This window comes from Canis lupus, chromosome 2 (genome assembly GCF_011100685.1).
Source record: "Canis lupus familiaris isolate Mischka breed German Shepherd chromosome 2, alternate assembly UU_Cfam_GSD_1.0, whole genome shotgun sequence".
NCBI classification, from domain to species: domain Eukaryota; kingdom Metazoa; phylum Chordata; class Mammalia; order Carnivora; family Canidae; genus Canis; species Canis lupus.
In genome coordinates, this window is record NC_049223.1 from 35048375 (window position 1) to 35069172 (window position 20798).

Consider the following 20798-nt stretch of genomic DNA (forward strand, 5'->3'; position numbering starts at 1 on the left):
TGTGCTCTGGGGAGGGCCCGCCCAAGGCCGACCTCATGGCCTTCAGCCCCAGCCTTCCACCCGGTCCCATTGGCGGAGACAGAGAACAGCTGAATGTGGAGGTTGATCTTTCTCCTAAAGTAAGTACTTTTTAAAAAATCCTTTCAAAATGTCCTTGTTTTTTTATTCTTCAATGTTTCTATTCTTTTGAGACATGTGGTTTTTGGTAGTTTTCCAGGTTTTTGTGGTTAGAATGTTTGAATTTCTTGTGACTAACGTTTTTTAATTGAATCAGCAATAAGTAATAAGAAGCATACTTGTAGTTTTTTGTTGTTAGTAGGTGCAATAGTAGGATTATTTTATTGCTAATGTATGGATAGAAACTAAATATATTTTCCTTGATCAACTGTACTGTTTAGAATATTTGATTCCAACTGTGGTGTACTAATCTTTGTGCAAGGCTTCAATACCTTTTGCCACTTCTCATTTGGGATTCTTATTAGACGTTGGTCTAGATGTTACTGGCCCAATTTATGAGTTCACCATAAGTCTCACCACTTTATAACCTCAGTTTCAAATATTAGTTTATTAAGCCTGTTGTCTCTATGAAGCCTCTTTTACTCACTCATTTATCTGAAGTCTAAGCTCTTTCTTTCTACTTGAGTATAATTTATTTTAGTCTTTGTGTTCACATTTGGTAATTCATTGTATTGTTGCTAGTTTTCTAGTTGGGTAAAGAAAACCACACACACCATAATAATAATTTTTTGCTTTAGAATCATATCTTTGTCTCAAGTTGCTCATTACTTTTATTAGTAAGCATTGAAAAAATCAATAGGAACTGAAATTTTATATTCCCTTCAGCATATCATCATTTAGAAAATATTCTTTTTGAAAGTATGTTATTAATTTTATTATGATTATTTTCCATCAGGACAGTTTGTTGAGAATATTACTCTATATCTAATTTAAACACTGTTAGGGGCTTTGGGTATTGCAGTTGGTTAAGCATCTATCTGACACTTGGTTTCCACTTAGTCCATGATCTCAGAATGGTGAGATCCAGCCCTGAGTGGGGCTTGGTCCTCTGCCAGGAGTCTACTTAAGATTCTCTCTCCCTCTGCCCCTACCCCTATCCCATGCTTGCTCTCAAAAATAAATAAATAAATATTTTAAAAACAGTTCTACAAGCAAACTTATTAATCAACCTATTTCACAAACAGTATTAAGGATGCTAATGTCCCCAAACTCCAATAAGTTAGTATTATTTGCAACTTTCCTCTAAATGCCAATCTGTCCATTAATGTTATATAGTACATAAAAGCTCCAAATAACTGGAACCAAATAAAACAAAATGAGATTATTTTGTAGTCATTTCTGTATTTGGCATTTGATAATTACTCCAAATAGATGTACTTCCATTCAAGTTTCCTTGCCACTAGAAACTGAAACTTAGCCATATTAGAGACTAGAAAACAAGCGATTATTTCTAAACCACGAAAGACAAAAAGAGAATACTAACCTTGTGGGAGGTCATTGGGTTCCAGTGTATATAATTATATGGAATATTTTTCTACACAGATTTTTTTAAATTTTTATTTATTTATGATAGTCACAGAGAGAGAGAGAGAGAGAGAGAGAGGCGCAGAGACACAGGCAGAGGGAGAAGCAGGCTCCATGCACCGGGAGCCCGACGTGGGATTCGATCCCAGGTCTCCAGGATCGCGCCTGGGCCAAAGGCAGGCGCCAAACCGCTGCGCCACCCAGGGATCCCTCTACACAGATTATAACTAGGACTTCCTACTTCCTGTACAGGCTTACTTTCTGAAACCTGGTTAATGCTCAGTAATATTGTGGTTGAGGCTAACATATACAATAGAGAAATCATCCTCTTTTTTCCCATTTTCATTTCCTTCTCTCTCACTATCCTTTTTTGGCCCCTGCCCATCAAGTGTTAGCCACAGAATGTCCAACCTGAGTTCACACGTTATTTCATTAGGCCTCATTTTCATCGTGTTGTAATTGATAGGGTCATCCAAAGTTCTTGTTTCTCAGGATGTGGGACTTCAGTCTTTAAATTGAGCTCTTTTTCAAATTCTTTTTTTTTATTTTTATTTATTTATGATAGTCACACACAGAGAGAGAGGCGCAGAGACACAGGCAGAGGGAGAAGCAGGCTCCATGCACCGGGAGCCCGATGTGGGATTCGATCCTGGGTCTCCAGGATCAGGCCCTGGGCCAAAGGCAGGCGCCAAACTGCTGCGCCACCCAGGGATCCCTCAAATTCTTGACTAACAAGATCTCACGCTAATAAGACATTTTAAAGACTTTTGAGTTTTCTCCTTAGAGACATATTGCTACCATACTAGATGAATACTAATAGTTCTCACATAAATATCCTTTATATTCTACTGCATTCCTCATCTATACATTTAGTTATTTTCAAAGTAAAGTAAATGGAAAGGGACTCTTTTTTCAGTTTCTTCCAGCAGGTTTGACATGTATAATCATTTTGTGCAAATCTACAGTTTGGGTCCTCAATCAGAGAATCTCCTCTGATTGATGTTTTAATTCAGAAAATATATTTGTGTGTATGTGAATGTGGGTCTTCATAGAATGGAAGCCTAAAGCTATTTTCAGTAGCTTGATCTTTTTTGTTCTAAACAAGCATGGGGGAAAGAGGTTTATGAATATAAGAGGCAAAGAAAGTTTGAAAATAATTACCATCGTGTCCTTTTATGTTAAGTCTCCTTATGTCAGGAAAATATATTGTGCTATATTTATCGAGAATTTTTCATTGATTTTTTTATATATAAACATTTTATTTACTTATTCACGAGAATACACAGAGAGGAGAGACAGAAGCAGGCTCCATGCAAGGAGCCTGAAGTGGGACTCGATCCCAGGTCTCCAGGATCAGGCCCTAGGCTGAAGGTGGCGCTAAACCTCTGAGCCACCAGGGTTGCCCTCTTCATTGACTTTTAAAACTCAGGATGTCTCTAAGGTCATGAATACCAAGAACTAGAAGGAAAACTAAGCTCAAGTCTAGGTTTTCAATATGGAAATTGAAATATATCTTAATTAGGGTAATGTCCAAGTAAAATATTTTTGCATCTCTGGAAAATTATAGAGGCTACTGCTGAGACATAATTATTTTCCTAATTAGATTTGTGACCACCTTAATTGAATACATTTTATTAGGCAATTGAAGAGAACCAAACCATTCTAATATGTAAATATTCAGGAAATACTAGGTATGTATTCTGAGCTCTTAAACTTATAAGACACAGGGAAGTCCTGGTGGCTCAGTGATTTAGTGCCGCCTTCAGCCCAGGGTGTGATCCTGGAGACCCGGGATTGAGTCGCACATCGGGCTCCCTGCATGGAGCCTGCTTCTCCTTCTGCCCGTGTCTCTGCCTCTCTCTCTGTCTCTGTCTCTCATGAATAAATAAATAAAATCTTTTAAAAATTAAAAAAAATATAAGACACAACTATTCTCTTTAAAAGTTTATATTTCATAAAAGAAGGTTCCAATTATTTGGATCTTTGTGCTTATTACATGACACCTATGTCATTAGACACATGCCCAAATGACTACAACAGAGATAATTAATGTAAAAATGACCCAAGTGATTCCATCTGTATGCTATAGTATATAAAGGAAGATAAAGGTACCTGCTCAATTGGTTTAACCATGAAAGTCTTCATTTTATGAAAAGGTCAAGAAATTTTTAAATAGGTATAAAATGGGGGAAATTGCTTTATGAAGTATTTGGAAATGGTGAACAGTACTTAGGGGATGAAATGAGTATGTCTTGCTGAGTGAAAATATTATTGAAAGCAGGAAATTGTCCACTTTCACTAAAATACATGAGCACTGTAGAATAAAATAGAAGTTTATACATGTTAGACATTGGAGAACAGGCAAGTATTTATAAATTTAAGAGACAAATTAAGAATACCAATCTTGCTTGTGGGATGTGAGTGTATTTGTTAATAAAATTATGTGCAATACTTTCCCACACCAATTATATACCACAACATGCTACTTCCTTGATAAAACTCCTTGAACCTTCAGCCCTTAGATGAATTAAAGAAGACTTTCAGTTAAATGCTGGTGATTTTTGCTTCCTTTCTCGAACATTGTTTTAAAGATTTAAAAAATTTATTCATGAGAGAGACAGAGGCAGAGACACAGGCAGAGGGAGAAGCAGGCTCCCTGCAGGGAGCCCAATGTGGGACTAGATCCTGGGACTCCTGGATCATGCCCTAAGCCAAAATCAAACGCTCAACCGCTGAGCCACCCCGGTGTCCCTTTCGAACACTTTTAAAAATTCCCTTTCAATGACTTATTCTTGGTATTGGAGGTTTCCTAGATGGGAGACTTCTCTCAAGTCTTCCACACCAGGAGTATGAAATCCAAAGATGAAGACTGTATGACCATTAATAACTACTTTCCTTGATTCTCAAGAACACATAAAATCTGTAATGAATTTTCCTAATCAACACTTAACAATTCTATGTTTACAAAGTTTATGTTAACTACAGCTGGGTCTCTATAAATACTTAAAATCTGTATGAAAAAAGGATTTCCACTGAACTAAAAGCTGCACCTGTGTAAAACTAAGGATCACACTCAATCAACGGTACAAAACAAGGACCTTAGCAGTATAAAATGTGTTTTATACTTAGAAGTATAAAATGGGTTTCTTTTTTCTAATGGCGTTAAAGTATGCGGAATGGCTGAGAGAATAAGACTTACCGGTAGCAGAATCCATTACTTAAGGTTTGGAGCCACATGATGTCGCTCTGTACCATAAAATTGATCTTACAGAGAAAGAAAAAATCTCTTCGGTTCTGATAAAGAAGCTGCATCCAGCATCCAGACACTGAGAAATGGAGGATACAGTGGCACTGGACTGAACAGTTAGATTTTTCTTGATTTTGAAACAAGATCCTTTGATGAAAACAAACCACTGCGGGCTGGAGATGGAGTTTTCCTGGGGAAGCGGCCAGGAATCCCGGCGTCTGTTGCTCTCTCTTCTGTTCCTCGCAGCCTGGAAAGCAGGGAGCGGCCAGGTCCACTACTCGGTCCCGGAGGAGGCCAAGCGCGGCACCTTCGTGGGTCGCATCGCCCAGGACCTGGGGCTGGAGCTGGCGGAGCTGGTGCCGCGCTTGTTCCGACTGGCATCCAAAGGCCACGGGGACCTTCTGGAGGTAAATCTGCAGGATGGCATTTTGTTTGTGAATTCTCGGATCGACCGGGAGGAGCTGTGCGGGCGGAGCGCGGAGTGCAGCATCCACCTGGAGGTGATCGTGGACAGGCCGCTGCAGGTTTTCCATGTGGAGGTGGAGGTGAAGGACATTAATGACAACCCGCCTCTGTTCCCTGGAACACAAAAGAATCTATTTATGGCGGAATCCAGGCCTATTAACTCCCGGATTCCACTAGAGGGCGCATCTGATGCAGATATCCGGGCCAACGCTATGCTGACCTACACGTTGAGCCCCAATGAGTATTTCTCGCTTGATAAACCGTCCGAAGACGAGCGGGTGAAACATCTTGGGCTAATGTTAAGGAAGCCTTTAGACAGGGAGCAATCTCCGGAACTTCATTTATTGCTCACGGCCACTGATAGAGGCAAACCTGAGCTGACTGGCACCGTTCAGTTACTCATCAAAGTGCTGGACGCCAATGACAACGCCCCAGCTTTCGACAAAACACTCTATGCCGTGAAATTACCAGAAAATGTTCCTCATGGAACGCTGGTAATGAAACTTAACGCCTCAGATTTAGATGAAGGCTCGAATGCGGACATTATTTATTCATTCTCAACTGATATTTTACCAAATGTGGAATCCAAGTTTTACCTAGATCCAATAACCGGAGAAATTATGGTAAAGGGATATATCGATTTTGAAGAAAGCAAATCCTATGAAATTCTTGTAGAGGGTATTGATAAAGGACAACCCCCACTCTCTGGCCATTGTACAGTTATGGTGGAAGTTGAGGACACCAACGATAATGTCCCAGTAATGGAATTCAAGTCTCTGTCGCTTCCAGTCAGAGAAGACGCTCCATTAGGCACAGTAATCGCGCTAATCAGCGTATCCGACCGTGACTCTGGCGCCAACGGGCAGGTGACCTGCTCGCTCACACCCCAAGTCCCCTTCAAGCTGGTGTCCACCTTCAAGAATTACTATTCGCTGGTGCTGGACAGCGCCCTGGACAGAGAGAGCGTGGCGAACTACGCTCTGGTAGTGACCGCACGCGACGGAGGCTCGCCTTCGCTGTCGGCCACGGCCAGCGTGTCCGTGGAGGTGGCCGACGTGAACGACAACGCGCCGGCATTCGCGCAGCCCGAGTACACGGTGTTCGTGAAGGAGAACAACCCGCCCGGCTGCCACATCTTCACGGTGTCGGCGCGGGACGCGGACGCGCAGGAGAACGCGCTGGTGTCCTACTCGCTGGTGGAGCGGCGCGTGGGCGAGCGCGCGCTGTCGAGCTACGTGTCGGTGCACGCGGAGAGCGGCAAGGTGTACGCGCTGCAGCCGCTGGACCACGAGGAGCTGGAGCTGCTGCAGTTCCAAGTGAGCGCGCGCGACGCGGGCGTGCCTCCCCTGGGCAGCAACGTGACGCTGCAGGTGTTCGTGCTGGACGAGAACGACAACGCGCCCGCGCTGCTGCCGCTGCCCCTGCCCCTGCCCCTGCCCGGGGCGCGCGGCGGGGGCGGCGCGCTGAGCGAGCCGGTGTCGCGGGCGGTGGGCGCGGGCCACGTGGTGGCCAAGGTGCGCGCGGTGGACGCGGACTCGGGCTACAACGCGTGGCTGTCGTACGAGCTGCAGCCGGCGGCGGGGGGCGCGCGCAGCCCGTTCCGCGTGGCGCTGTACACGGGCGAGATCAGCACGACGCGCGCCCTGGACGAGGCGGACGCGCCGCGCCAGCGCCTGCTGGTGCTGGTGAAGGACCACGGCGAGCCGGCGCTGACGGCCACGGCCACTGTGCTGCTGTCGCTGGTGGAGAGCGGCCAGGCGCCCAGGCCGTCGTCGCGGGTGTTGGCGGGCGGCGCGGGCGCGGGCGCGGGCGCGGGCGCGGCGCTGGTGGACGTCAACGTGTACCTGATCGTCGCCATCTGCGCGGTGTCCAGCCTGTTGGTGCTCACGCTGCTGCTGTCCACGGCGCTGCGGTGCTCGGCGCCGCCCAGCGAGGGCGCGTGCGGGCCGGGGAAGCCCACGCTGGTGTGCTCCAGCGCGGTGGGGAGCTGGTCGTACTCGCAGCAGAGGCGGCAGAGGGTGTGCTCTGGGGAGGGCCCGCCCAAGGCCGACCTCATGGCCTTCAGCCCCAGTGTTCCTGACTCTAGAGACATAGAGGATCTGCAGTCAGCAACAGGAGATTCCCTTTCAAAGGTTAGTTTTAAATATCTTTTATTTAATCTGAATTATTTAATCTAAAATTTTATTTTCCATTTTTTCTATCAGTTTCTTCCTAATTAAGAGAAAGTTCAGAATGAAATTTCTGATGTGTTTCTTTACGTCTTATATATTCATTTTAGCTAATATCTTTTAGTATTATAGGGCCCCAAGGCAATATATGTTGTTTTAAAAATCTTCATTATTCATTGCATATTTATTTAACTAGTATTATAAATTATGTGCATATCATCTTTATCTATTTATTTTCAGTTGTAATCAACTTTTAAGAGAACATTTTCGTCTTATTGCCTATATACATCGAAAATTGCTCAAATGTAATATAACTCAGTCAATTATTTGAAAGTGAAAGCTTATGTTACTTCGATTTCTTTAAGAAGGTACTTAAATGCACCTCCAAATCACTCTCCCTTTTTTGTTCTTAAACGTACCCAGTCTTAATTTTATAGCTGTTATTAATTTTTACTTGTTTTCTAAACTATCTAAATGGAAGTGCACTACATGTGTTAGTGTGTGACAGTGTTTATGTGTTCTTTATATTTATCGTCATCATTCTATGGAATCATCCATATCGCCTTGTGTAGTTGGAGTTCATTTAATTTGTTTTCTCCCCAGTAGTTTATTTTATGACCATAGTATGAGTTCATTATCTCACTGTTGAGGATTTTGCATTGTTTGTCCTTACATCTTTTCCAAATAATGTGCCATAAATATATTTTTAAAATGTTCAGTGCCTATGTATGCAGTTTTCTCTACTATTTATAGGATTGAAATTAGTAGAACATAAAATATGTACACACATTCATCTTGACTATATCAGCCTTCTCAAGTGTTTTTACCCATTTACACTTGTCTTGGCAGTGTATTGCTTTATATCATCTCCAAAATATGCCATTATCAGATTGTTTACATAGTTGCCATTTTGCTGGGTATGTTTAGTGTTTCCATTTTATGTTTCCTGATTTATGAATGAAGTTGAGCCCCTTTCTTTATTATCAGCCATTTTTTACATCTTATTTTGTATAACAGCTGTTCAAGTCTATGCCTATTTTTTTAAAGAAAGATTTTATTTACTTATTCATGAGAGGCAGAGAGAGAGAGAGACAGAGACACAGGCAGAGGGAGAAGCAGGCTCCATGCAGGGAGCCTGACATGGGACTTGATCAGATCTGGAGTCTCTATGATCACACCCTGGGCTGAAGACGGTGCTAAATTGCTGAGCCACCAGGGCTGCCCTATGCCTATTTTTCTATTGTGGTGCATTTTCTATTGTTTTTCAAATTTTCCTTTATTATGGATATAACACCTTTCTTGCTTATATACTCTGCTTGTCTTCATTAGGTTTTTTTTTTTTTTTTGGTGAATAAAAATTTTTAATTCTAGTTAAGTTCAATTTATCAATCTTTTCATCTTTATTTTGTTTAATGAAGGTAATTTCTTTGGTATTTTTTGTTCATATTCTTGTTACATATACAATCCTTTTCCAATTTTTTTTGTCTTTTATGACATAGGGGTCAAGATTCATTCCTCCCAAGTGACTTTCAACTGAAGCAACACTATTTCTTAAAAATGCATTTCGTATGTTTTTACAAAATAATTATCCATTCTATAAGTTTGATCTTTTTTGCTGTTCTAATCTACTAGACTTTTTAAAAAACTTTTTATATCAGTGCCATGTTGCCTCTTTCACTTCCACCTAAATTTGTATATAAATTCCATAAGAACAATTTGGTGAGATTTTTATTTGGATTGCATTGAATCTATTTAGAAATGTGAAGCAGGGGGTGCCTGAGAGCCTCAGTCGGTTAAGCATCTGACTTTTTTTTTAATTTTTTAAATTTTTATTTATTTATGATAGTCACAGAGAGAGAGAGAGAGAGAGAGAGGCAGAGACATAGGCAGAGGGAGAAGCAGGCTCCATGCACCAGGAGCCCTGGTGTGGGATTCGATCCTGGGTCTCCAGGATCGCGCCCCGGGCCAAAGGCAGGCGCTAAACCTCTGTGCCACCCAGGGATCCCAGCATCTGACTCTTGATTTCAGCCCAAGTCAGAATCCTGGGGTCCCGAGATCCGGTCCCACATCAGGCTCTATGCTGAGTGTGGAGCCTGCTTAAGTTTCTGTCTCCCTCTCCCTGTGCCCCTCCCCTACTCACTCCTGCTCTCTCTCTCTCAAAATAAAAAAAAATGGTACATATGAATATAGTGTGTGTTTTTGTATTGAAATATTATTCAGCTAACTTGTTAAAATCGCTTTTGATTCTAATAATTTATCTCTAGGTGCTTTGTATTTTTCAATATAGATAATCATGCTGACAATAAATAATGATAGCTGTAGCTTTTTCCTTCCCAATTCTTATTCCCATTATACCTTTTATGTGCTTTAATGGCATTGAATTGGACCACTAGTATTATGGTAAATAGAAATGGCAATATTAAGCAACCTTGTCTATTTATGAAGTCAAAGGAAAATTTTAAATAATTTATCATTGGCATGCCTGAGTGGCTCAGTCCATTAAGTGTTTGCCTTCTGCTCAAGTCATGACCCCAGAGTCCAGGGATCAAGTCCCAAGACCAGCTCTGCTCCTGCTTTTCCCTCTGGCCCTCCCCTTGCTCCTTCTTTCTCTCTCTCTCCCCAACACTCTCCCAAATAAATAGATAAAATCTTGTAAAAAAATAATTTATCACTAATTATGTTTTGTATAGTTTTTTTAAAATCTTAAAAATTCTTATTTCTCTTCCTTTTTTGTTTTTATCTGGGTTAGTATATTTTAATTACTCATTTTCTCTATTATCTTTGCAGTTATATAGTACATTCTTTTGCTAATTTCTTTATTGATTTCCTGGATTTTAAAAGCAAGCATCACTGAGTTTTTAGAACTTAAATTAGTGCTTTTACTGCTTTCAGACAATGCTAGGACCTTGAATAATAACTCTATTTCCCAGTTTTGTTTGGTGTTATGTTTTTCAGTTTTACATTTATTTTAGGTACAGATTACATTATTATTATGTTTTGTACAGTTACTTTTGTTTTTGTTTCTTTCTGTAATTATTTTTATCCTGAAGAAATTCTTTAATATTTCCTTTAGTGGTTGAAAGAATTCTCCAACTTTTTTGCATATCAGAAATATGCTTATTTCATCATCACTTTTGAAAAGTAGTTTTGCAGAGTTATCAAATTCTGGGTTTGAAATATTTTTTCCCAAGCACTTTTAAGATGACATCCCTGGAATGAATGCCATTCTTGAAATAAATGGCTGTTAAGATTATTTTCCAGGTAGTGTGCCTTTTTTTTTTCTTCCAGCTGTTTTTTATAATTATCTTTGTTTTTGATTTTCAGTTTCTTTATTATATGCTCACTTTTAGTTTTCTTTGATTTATCTTCTTTGCAGTATTGAAAGCTTCTTGGATATGCGGCTTGGTATCTTTCATCAGTACAGAAAAAATTTCAGCAGTTCGCCTTCAAATATCACTTCTGTATCATGTTTTTTTACCCTCCTTTTCTGTAACTCAAGGACTATGTGTGTGAAATATTTTCACCCTAGCTCTCATATCTTCTATGTTCCTTTCTGTTTTTCGAAGGTATTTTTGATCTATTTATTACATGCTGGATATTTATTCTGACCAATCTTCTAATTTACCATTTTTCTCTTCTTACAATCTACTATTAATATCATTAATGGAATCAAAACTTCAATTGTGAAAATTTTTAGCTTTAGAATTGTAGTTTTCCTTTTGAAAATAGATTTCAGTTTTCTGGTGAAATTCTTTAATGTATTTATTTCAATATGTAATAATATGTAATCACAGTTTATTTGTGCTCTATCTAACCATAATAATTAGATAATATGTGTGCCTCTTTTCTTGTGATTTTTTTTCTCATTATGTTCTTGTTGGTAAGCCAGATCATTTTGTAGTGATTTCTGGATATTGTGCTTGAGAAGGTATAGTTGCTGTAGATGTCATTATAGTCCTTAAAAGATGGATAACATAAATTTTTTACCACTCACTCTCTGGTTCTATTTTGTAGTATATGAAATACAGTTAGTAGAATAAAAATTTTGTACTTTATCTGAAATTTTGTTTCTTTCTCCTCACCACTAACTCATGAGAACAAAGCTTATTGAAGTTTATTACTGTTTAGTTACCTTTCTTTCTTTTTTTTCTTTTTACCCTGGACACTGGCTAATGCTATAAGAATCTTGCACCTCAGCAAGTTTCTACTCACTTGACCTAGGATTTTAAAATTGAATATGACCTAAAAGATCATAATTTCCCACAATTAGATGATGAATAAACTGTGGCCGAGAGACATAAAACAACTTGCTTGAGGCCACAGTGGATATTAATTTGATAATAGATAATAGAACCAAAAGTATTAAATTTTAGCTTTATTGTCACTTTCTACTTTTAAATGAGCCTATTTGATGGTAATAAAGGCAATAGGATTGTGAGTAAAAACTATATATAATGTACTTTACTTTTTCACTTAGAAGTATTTTGAAATTACTCTCAGATTTTTCTCCCCAGAATGGATATAAATAATAAATATTTTAGTACAGTATTTTATACAGAATATGAACCATTAAAAAAGTAATGTAAAGATGTATATTATATGCACTAATATGTTCTCATAATTTTTCATAATTAACTTTTTAGTCAAATTTGATACAGCTACCTAAATTATTTATAAATCTTTAAAAGATTTATAAAAGAATGCTTCAACTTCACCTGTTATTTCTGGGCAGTGTGGTAGACCTATGTAAATTTTTACAGAAAGAAGGGAAATATAACTTCTTAAAAATTAATTCTGGCAGTTTTTAAAAATATTTTATTTATTTAAGAGAGAGACGGAGAAAGCATGAGTAGGAGATTTGGGGGAGAGGCAGAAGGAAAGGAACAAGCAGATATCCCACTGAGCAGGGAGTCTGACCTGGGCTGTGGACCTGGGCCTTTGGCCCATCCCAGGACCCAAGATCATGACCTGAGCTGAAGGTAGACAATCAACTGGCTGAGGCACCCAGGTGCCCCTATTCTGGAGTTTTGTAGGTAATGAAGGACATCTAGACTCCAATGCAAAATTAAATTTTCTAGTGTAACATTTTGGAATGCTTCTTATTAAGTAGAGATGCCTCAAAACTCTATCTGGTTTTTTCAACCTAAATTCATTGTCAGTGAGGGAGTTTAATTTCTGTAACAAGGCTTAAATATAACTAAAATTTTTAAAGAAACAAGCAAGTGAAAAGATCAGTTAAGGTAATATATAATAATTGATTGAAAGAATAGTTTGGAAAAAGATTTAAGGAATATTCTCTACCTATGGAGTTGTCTATGGAATCAAGACCAGAGAATTTATAGTTGTTGAGACTTAACCTCCCCCCAAATAGTTGAACATTGAAAGACAAATGCAAGTGATAATTCAAAAACTTAATGTTATCTAACAGATGCGAGGATGGGTCAAATGTCAAGATCATTGTTTTCTTTTGAAATATCTATATATTTATTAGAAAAAATTACAAACCAAAAGAAGCATGTCATACTGTTGGTGCCATTTTTTCCATTGTGCATATTTTCAAAACGTTGAATTACATACTGAAAATATCCTATAAGTCACCATGCATACATAGTTAATATACACTGTCAGTTTGGCTGTTAAATACTTTTTCCAAAAGTAAATTTATTTATACTGTGGTTTTGGAGTTTCCCATCAGTCGTGGTTCTCTAATAGAAGGTAAATCAACCTTAACTGGTGATATTTTCAACACATTTATTATCATTTTTAAACTGGTGTATATTAGAATGTTTTCAAATTATCATCAGTTGCAGATAATGATACGGATACAGATAATAAGAATCTTGAAAATTTATTAGCATTCAGATTCTTCAGTGATCTGAGTGCTGTGGGGGACATCATATTAGTAGGCAGAGTAAGAATCTTAGAAAAACTAAAGGGAATGATAAACATACTGTTAAATATTATATAAGCAATGAAACCAGTATCATTATTGTACTTCTTTACTACTTTGAATACTGGGAAGCAAATGTATTTCAGTTGATTTTGTACTTTCTAGTAATTCTTTTTCTTCTTGCTATTTATATTACTATTTTTCCACATTTGTTTTATACATTGACACAAAAATAATACTTCAAGTCTCACATACAACTTAAACCAAAATTAAGGGATATATTTGAAGTTTATGTTTTACATGAAAATGTGTCAAGTAATAAAATTATTGATCTCCTAGACCCAGTGTCTTCATAGGTAAGGAGGATTTTGTGATATTTAAGGAATTCTAGGGAGTATATAAACAAACAGAAGGTTAATTTTTTTTTTCAGTGGAAAAACTTGGTGACATTTTCTTTTGGGAAATTTTCTTCTGACCATATTTATAAGTAAGTCTATGTTGTATCATGCAGTAAATCAAACAATTAAAAAGAGAAAATTAACATAGTCCAGTTAATAATGTGGTTTATTTTCAATGTTTTAATTTTTACTGGAACCCAAACGTTTTATAGAGTAGTACATCTACAGAAAAATTAGTGTTTTGATTTGCTGCATAAAAGCAAAGATCTATACTGTCACAGTTTACATCAATTGTTTTTTTAAGATTTTATTTATTTATTCATGAGAGACACAGAGAAAGAGGCAGAGACACAGGCACAGGCTCCATGCAGGGAGCCTGATGTGGGACTCGATCCTGTGTCTTCAAGATCACACTCTGGGACGAAGGCAGGTGCCAAACCGTTGAGCCACCCAGGCATCCCAGTTTATATCAATTGTGATTTATCAGTAGTTGTAAGTTGAAAAAATGCTGCCTAGATGCATCTAATTTGAAAAATGGTGTCAAGATACTGACCAAAATTGTTTTTACTATGATCTTGGCCTCTAGAAAATGTAAATGTCCACATTATCATTTTATAGTCAACATTAAAAGTATGTGATGTAAGGAGAAATTAAAGAATGGAGTTTTAGCCATTAAAATATCAGACTTCAAACCAGTAACTCTGACAAGAATGCTATTCAAATCGTTTGTTACTTTGAAAATAACATCCACAAAAAGCCAATATCAAATGCTTGCAAATAGGACTGTAAATTTGTTTCATGAGTAACACAGAAGTAGTGTACAAACATCCCATGAAAATAATAGAAAATACTGGAGAAATTGAATAAGATATGTCTAAATTTTGCAGTAAATGAAAACTAATACCTTTAATTTCAGTTAGGAATTATATAAAGCCACTCCCTAAATAGAATAGACCAATACAAATTACTCTAATAAAGATCGGTGTGGCATAAACAAATCGTATTGATTTTGCACTGTTTTAATGAAAACTGATGTCTTTATTATAATCTTAATGGTGTATTTAAATTAGAAATAAGGAAAATAAAGAATACCTAAAAGTCGCTGAAATTGGGAAATATTTAACTAATGTAAGGTAGGTAAGGCATAACAAAGTAAAAACTCACCTTTTCATCCACATGGTGGCGCTGGAAACCGCAAGTTTGGTGGTTGGTTTTTTTTTTCTTCCCCCAATAAAGGAATACAGTGAGTTTATTTTCCTTAGAAAGGAGAAGGCTACTCCATTTTTTACTCTGCTGCTGAAGCTGAAAAGGTGAGCAAATAAAACATTATGGCTAATTGGGAATTAGGTTTCCAAAAGCTATCGTCTGGTAGTGCAACAGACATTTGAAAATTGCAACGAATTAGCGATGGTATATTCTCAGAGAAGTCCAGGTTCCTGGCGCCTGCTGCTCTCGCTTCTGCTCCTCGCAGTCTGGGAGCCCGCGAGCAGCCAGGTCCGCTACTCGGTCCCGGAGGAGGACCAAACACGGCACCTTCGTGGGCCGCATCGCCCAGGACCTGGGGCTGGAGCTGGCGGAGCTGGTGCCGCGCCTTTTCCGACTGGCGTCCAAAGGCCACGGGAACCTTCTGGAGGTGAATCTGCAGAATGGCATTTTGTTTGTGAATTCTAGGATCGACCGGGAGGAGCTGTGCGGGCGGAGCGCGGAGTGCAGCATCCACCTGGAGGTGATCGTGGACAGGCCGCTGCAGGTTTTCCATGTGGAGGTGGAGGTGAAGGACATTAATGACAACGCGCCTAGGTTCTTCCGACAGGAACAAAGATTATTTATTTTAGAATCAAGAATAGTGGATTCTCGGTTTCCACTTGAGGGCGCATCTGATATGGATGTCGGAGCAAATGCAGAATTGAGATACAAATTAAATCCTAATGAATATTTTGACTTGGATGTTAAAGCAAATGAAGAAGAAACAAACATTTTAGAGCTAGTCTTGAAGAAAGCAGTAGATCGAGAAGAGATTCAAGAACATCTTTTATTACTGACTGCAATTGATGGAGGAAAACCTGAACTAACAGGTACAGTTCAATTATTGATCAATGTATTGGATGCGAATGATAACGCCCCAAAATTTGATAAATCAATTTATAATATCCGATTACTAGAAAATGCACCGAATGGGACATTAGTTATTAAGCTGAATGCCTCAGATGCGGATGAGGGCATTAATAAGGAAATAGTGTATCTCTTTAGTAATCTTGTTCTTGACAACGTCAAATCTAAATTTATAATCGATTCGAATAGTGGAGAAATAACAGTAAAGGGAGAACTGGATTATGAAGATTGTAATTTATATGAAATTAATATCGATGCTGTAGATAGAAGTCCATTCCCATTAACTGGACACTGCAAAGTAATAGTAAAACTCCTGGATGAGAATGATAATACCCCAGAGATGGTCATAACCTCCATATCCCTGCCGGTGCAAGAGGACGCTTCAGTAGGAACCATCATCGCCCTGATCAGTCTGTATCCGACCGTGACTCTGGCGCCAACGGGCAGGTGACCTGCTCACTCACACCCCAAGTCCCCTTCAAGCTGGTGTCCACCTTCAAGAATTACTATTCGCTGGTGCTGGACAGCGCCCTGGACAGAGAGAGCGTGGCGAACTACGCTCTGGTAGTGACCGCACGCGACGGAGGCTCGCCTTCGCTGTCGGCCACGGCCAGCGTGTCCGTGGAGGTGGCCGACGTGAACGACAACGCGCCGGCATTCGCGCAGCCCGAGTACACGGTGTTCGTGAAGGAGAACAACCCGCCCGGCTGCCACATCTTCACGGTGTCGGCGCGGGACGCGGACGCGCAGGAGAACGCGCTGGTGTCCTACTCGCTGGTGGAGCGGCGCGTGGGCGAGCGCGCGCTGTCGAGCTACGTGTCGGTGCACGCGGAGAGCGGCAAGGTGTACGCGCTGCAGCCGCTGGACCACGAGGAGCTGGAGCTGCTGCAGTTCCAAGTGAGCGCGCGCGACGCGGGCGTGCCTCCCCTGGGCAGCAACGTGACGCTGCAGGTGTTCGTGCTGGACGAGAACGACAACGCGCCCGCGCTGCTGCCGCTGCCCCTGCCCCTGCCCCTGCCCGGGGCGCGCGGCGGGGGCGGCGCGCTGAGCGAGCCGGTGTCGCGGGCGGTGGGCGCGGGCCACGTGGTGGCCAAGGTGCGCGCGGTGGACGCGGACTCGGGCTACAACGCGTGGCTGTCGTACGAGCTGCAGCCGGCGGCGGGGGGCGCGCGCAGCCCGTTCCGCGTGGCGCTGTACACGGGCGAGATCAGCACGACGCGCGCCCTGGACGAGGCGGACGCGCCGCGCCAGCGCCTGCTGGTGCTGGTGAAGGACCACGGCGAGCCGGCGCTGACGGCCACGGCCACTGTGCTGCTGTCGCTGGTGGAGAGCGGCCAGGCGCCCAGGCCGTCGTCGCGGGTGTTGGCGGGCGGCGCGGGCGCGGGCGCGGGCGCGGGCGCGGCGCTGGTGGACGTCAACGTGTACCTGATCGTCGCCATCTGCGCGGTGTCCAGCCTGTTGGTGCTCACGCTGCTGCTGTCCACGGCGCTGCGGTGCTCGGCGCCGCCCAGCGAGGGCGCGTGCGGGCCGGGGAAGCCCACGCTGGTGTGCTCCAGCGCGGTGGGGAGCTGGTCGTACTCGCAGCAGAGGCGGCAGAGGGTGTGCTCTGGGGAGGGCCCGCCCAAGGCCGACCTCATGGCCTTCAGCCCCAGCCTGCCTCATGGACCCAGCTCCGCAGACATTGTGAGTGTTTAAAATATTTTTCAAAATAATTTTCGTTATAAATGTTTATTATTTCCTCTATTATTTTTTCTTTTAAAGTATGGTTTTATATATGATTATAGTCTCATCATTTTAGATGTAAATTCTGTATTCGTACTACTTCATTTACTTAAAATTACAGTTATGCATAGAATTCATTTAATTGGTTGCAGATGATCGCTTTGCAGTAATGAATTTATTTTAGTAACATTCCCACTTTTAAAAGATTTTCTCATTATTTTTTTCACATTTTTACATTTAAATTCAATTTGCCAACATTTTTAATTAAAAGATTTTAAAAGTTGGTGTGAATGTATTACTTTTCTTTGCACCATAAAAATTGTTTCCTGAATAAATTTTTAATAAGCATTTTAATTTTCAATCTTTGGGAAATGTAGGGAGATACTTGCATGACATGTTTGGAGTTATTTACTTTCAAATCTCATATTACAACCACAATGAAGTGTTTTAATAACACTATGTCATTTTGCCTTTTCTTTTACATTAAATATCATTTTCTTAGTGTTTTTATTATTACACCAATTTAATTTCCTTTGTAAGTAACATTTGTACACTGAATGATTCTTTTCAGGTTTCTCTTAACGATTGGCTTTTGCATACTTATGATGAATTTGATATTTATGATTTTTTAACTAGGGACTTCATTTATCTTTGAATACAAAATACACTTACATGTTATGCATTGGCTTATCAAAGCCACATAATATACCTCCTTAACTATTTCTAAGGTTCTTATTTTTATTTTATTTTTTAAAGATTTTATTTATTCATGAGAGACACAGAGAGAGAGAGAGAGGCAGAGACACAGGCAGAGGGAGAAGCAGGCTCCATGCAGGAAGCGGGACATGGGACTGGATCCAGGGACTCCAAGATCTCACCCTGGGCTGAAGGCGGTGCTAAATCGCCTGGCCATGGGGGCTGCCCTAAGGTTCTTATTTTTAACTAATTTCTACACCCAAGGTCAGAATTTGAACTCACAACCATAAGCAAGAGTCACATGCACTACTGACTGAGTCAGCCCGGTGCCCAGTGTTCCTTGACTATTTCAAACATTGCAATTTCTTGGTTAGTTTTCTACAGTTATTTTTACATACAAATAAACACCTCTCTTCTTTTTTTTTTTTAATTCCTCTCTTCTATTTTAAAACATAATAGTCATATCACTTTTCCTCTTATTTTTTTTAATTGAATAGTCATGATATATCAGTATGTGAGGAGGTTTCTCATTCTTTTCCAAATTTATGATGCCCCATTTTGAGACATATCATAATTTTTTCACTTACTCTAACATCAATACTTAGTGAAACAGTGATTAACTTTTCTCTAACTTGTATTTTTTTGATTGACAAATTATTATATTAGAGGCAATTTTGAGCTTGGGATTCTCTCTCTCCCTCTGCCTCATCCTCCCCTTCTTGCCCCACCACGTTCTCTCTGTCTCTAATTTTAAAAATATAGGGTTACTAAGGGACACCTGGCTGGCTCAGTAGGTAGAGTGCATGACTCTTGATCTCAGGGTTGTGAGCTTGAGACACACGTTGGGTGTAGAGATTATTTTTAAAATATGGCTACTTGGGCAGCCCGGGTGGCTCAGCGGTTTAGCGATGTCTTCAGCCCAGGGTGTGGTCCTGGGGATCCAGGATCAAGTCCCACGTCAGGCTCCCTGCATGGAGCCTGCTTCTCCCTCTGCCTGTGTCTCTGACTCTCTCTCTCTCTCTCTCTCTGTCTGTGAATAAATAAATAAAATCATTTAAAACTAGTTCTTTCATGAATAAAAAATAAATAAAATAAAATATGGCTACTTGAAATTCTTAATTGTCCATTGGCTTGCATCATATTTCTTGCAGAGTTTAGCAATGTGTAGGTCTTTCACAAACTTGGCAAAAGTAGACTGCCTGAAATTAAATAAAACCTAGCAATTTATTATACTTAGATAAGACTGAATCATTATCTAATACTGTTCTAAGCTTCAATAACAAAATTCACCAGCAAAAATCTTCTAGACTCTTTTAAAATGGGTCTTGCCTTAGAACCACAATGATGAGTTTATCTATGTGCATATGTAGTATGTAATGACAGTGTTATGTTAGTTTCAGATGTACAATATTGTGATTCAGCACTTCTATACATTATTCAGTACTCCTCATGACAAATGTACTCTTAATCCCCTATTTCACCCATCACCTCATCCACCTCCACTCTGGTAACTATCAGTTTGTTCCCTATAGTTAAGAGTCTATTTTTTGGTTTGTCCCTTTTTTTTTCTTTGTTCATTTGTTTTCTCTCTTAAATTCCACATATAACTGAAATCATATGGTATTTGTCTTTCTCTGACTTATTTCACTTAGCATTATATTCTCTGGATCCATCCGTGTTATTGCTAATAGCAAGATGTTTTTTTATGGCTGAGTAATATTTCATTGTGTGTATATATATATATATATATATATATAACATTTTCATTATCCATTCATCTTTTGATAGTCACTTGAGGTGCTTTTGAAATTTGGCTATTGTAAATAATGCTGCAATAAACACAGGGGTGCATATATCCCTTCAGCATAGTGTTCATGTTCTTTGGGTAAATGCCCAGTAGTGAAATTACTGAATCATGTGGTAGTTCTATTTTTAATTTTTTGAGGAATATCCAGAGTCTTCCAAAGTGGCTGCACCAGTTTGCATTCTCACCAACAGTGCATGAGAGTTCCTTTTTATCCATATCCTCACTAACGCCTGTTGTTTCTTGTGTTGATTTTAGCCATTCTGACAGGATATAATGTGATATCTCATTGTAGCTTTGATTTGCATTTCCCTGATGATGAGTGATGTTGAGCATCTTTTCATGTGTCTGTTGGCCATCTGGATATCTTCTTTGGAGAAATGTCTGTTCATGTTTTCTGCCCAGTTTTTTTTTTTCTGCCCAGTTTTAATTGGATTTTTTGCTTTTTAGATGTTGACTTGTATAAGTTCTTTATATCTTGGAATACTAACCCTTTATTGGATATGTCGTTTGCAAATACCTTCTCCCATTCAGTTGGTCATCCTTTAGTTTTTTTGTTTCCTTTGCTAAGCAGAAGCTTTTTATTTCGATGTGGCTCCAATAGTTTAAATTCACTTTTATTTTCCTGGCCTCAGAAGACATCTAGAAAAATGTTGCCATAGCTGATGTAAAAGAAATTATTGCCCATGTTCTTTATTGTTTTTTGTTGTTTTTGTTGTTGCTTTTTGTTTTCAGATTTAAAAACCAACACCCT

At 40.0% G+C, this 20798-nt stretch overlaps 3 protein-coding genes across 3 annotated transcripts in view; all 3 read left to right on the forward strand.

The window, feature by feature from the left end:
- LOC111091928 (protocadherin alpha-1-like) overlaps nt 1–20798 on the forward strand; it is a 171777-nt gene that overhangs the window by 9880 nt on the left and 141099 nt on the right.
- LOC111091918 (protocadherin alpha-4-like) overlaps nt 1–20798 on the forward strand; it is a 164332-nt gene that overhangs the window by 2431 nt on the left and 141103 nt on the right. Inside the window, 1 exon segment of the mRNA XM_038530372.1 lies at nt 1–119. Within this exon segment, the coding sequence (XP_038386300.1) occupies nt 1–93 (93 nt within the window). The 3' untranslated portion in view covers nt 94–119.
- On the forward strand, nt 4749–17517 carry LOC111094198 (protocadherin alpha-5-like). Its single transcript, XM_038529574.1, has 3 exons — nt 4749–7386; nt 15182–16081; nt 16159–17517. Exons 1-3 carry the CDS (start codon nt 4942–4944, stop codon nt 17515–17517), a joined length of 4704 nt encoding a protein of 1567 aa, XP_038385502.1. The 5' UTR covers nt 4749–4941.

Bases quoted from the DNA above. Each gene is read 5' to 3' on its own strand.
- LOC111094198 (XM_038529574.1), top strand. From the start codon at position 4,942: ATGAAAACAAACCACTGCGGGCTGGAGATGGAGTTTTCCTGGGGAAGC. The intron at 7,387-15,181 runs GTTAGTTTTAAA...TGCTCCTCGCAG, and splicing joins CAGGAGATTCCCTTTCAAAG to TCTGGGAGCCCGCGAGCAGC. The intron at 16,082-16,158 runs GTAGATAGAAGT...TGATAATACCCC, and splicing joins ATGAAATTAATATCGATGCT to AGAGATGGTCATAACCTCCA.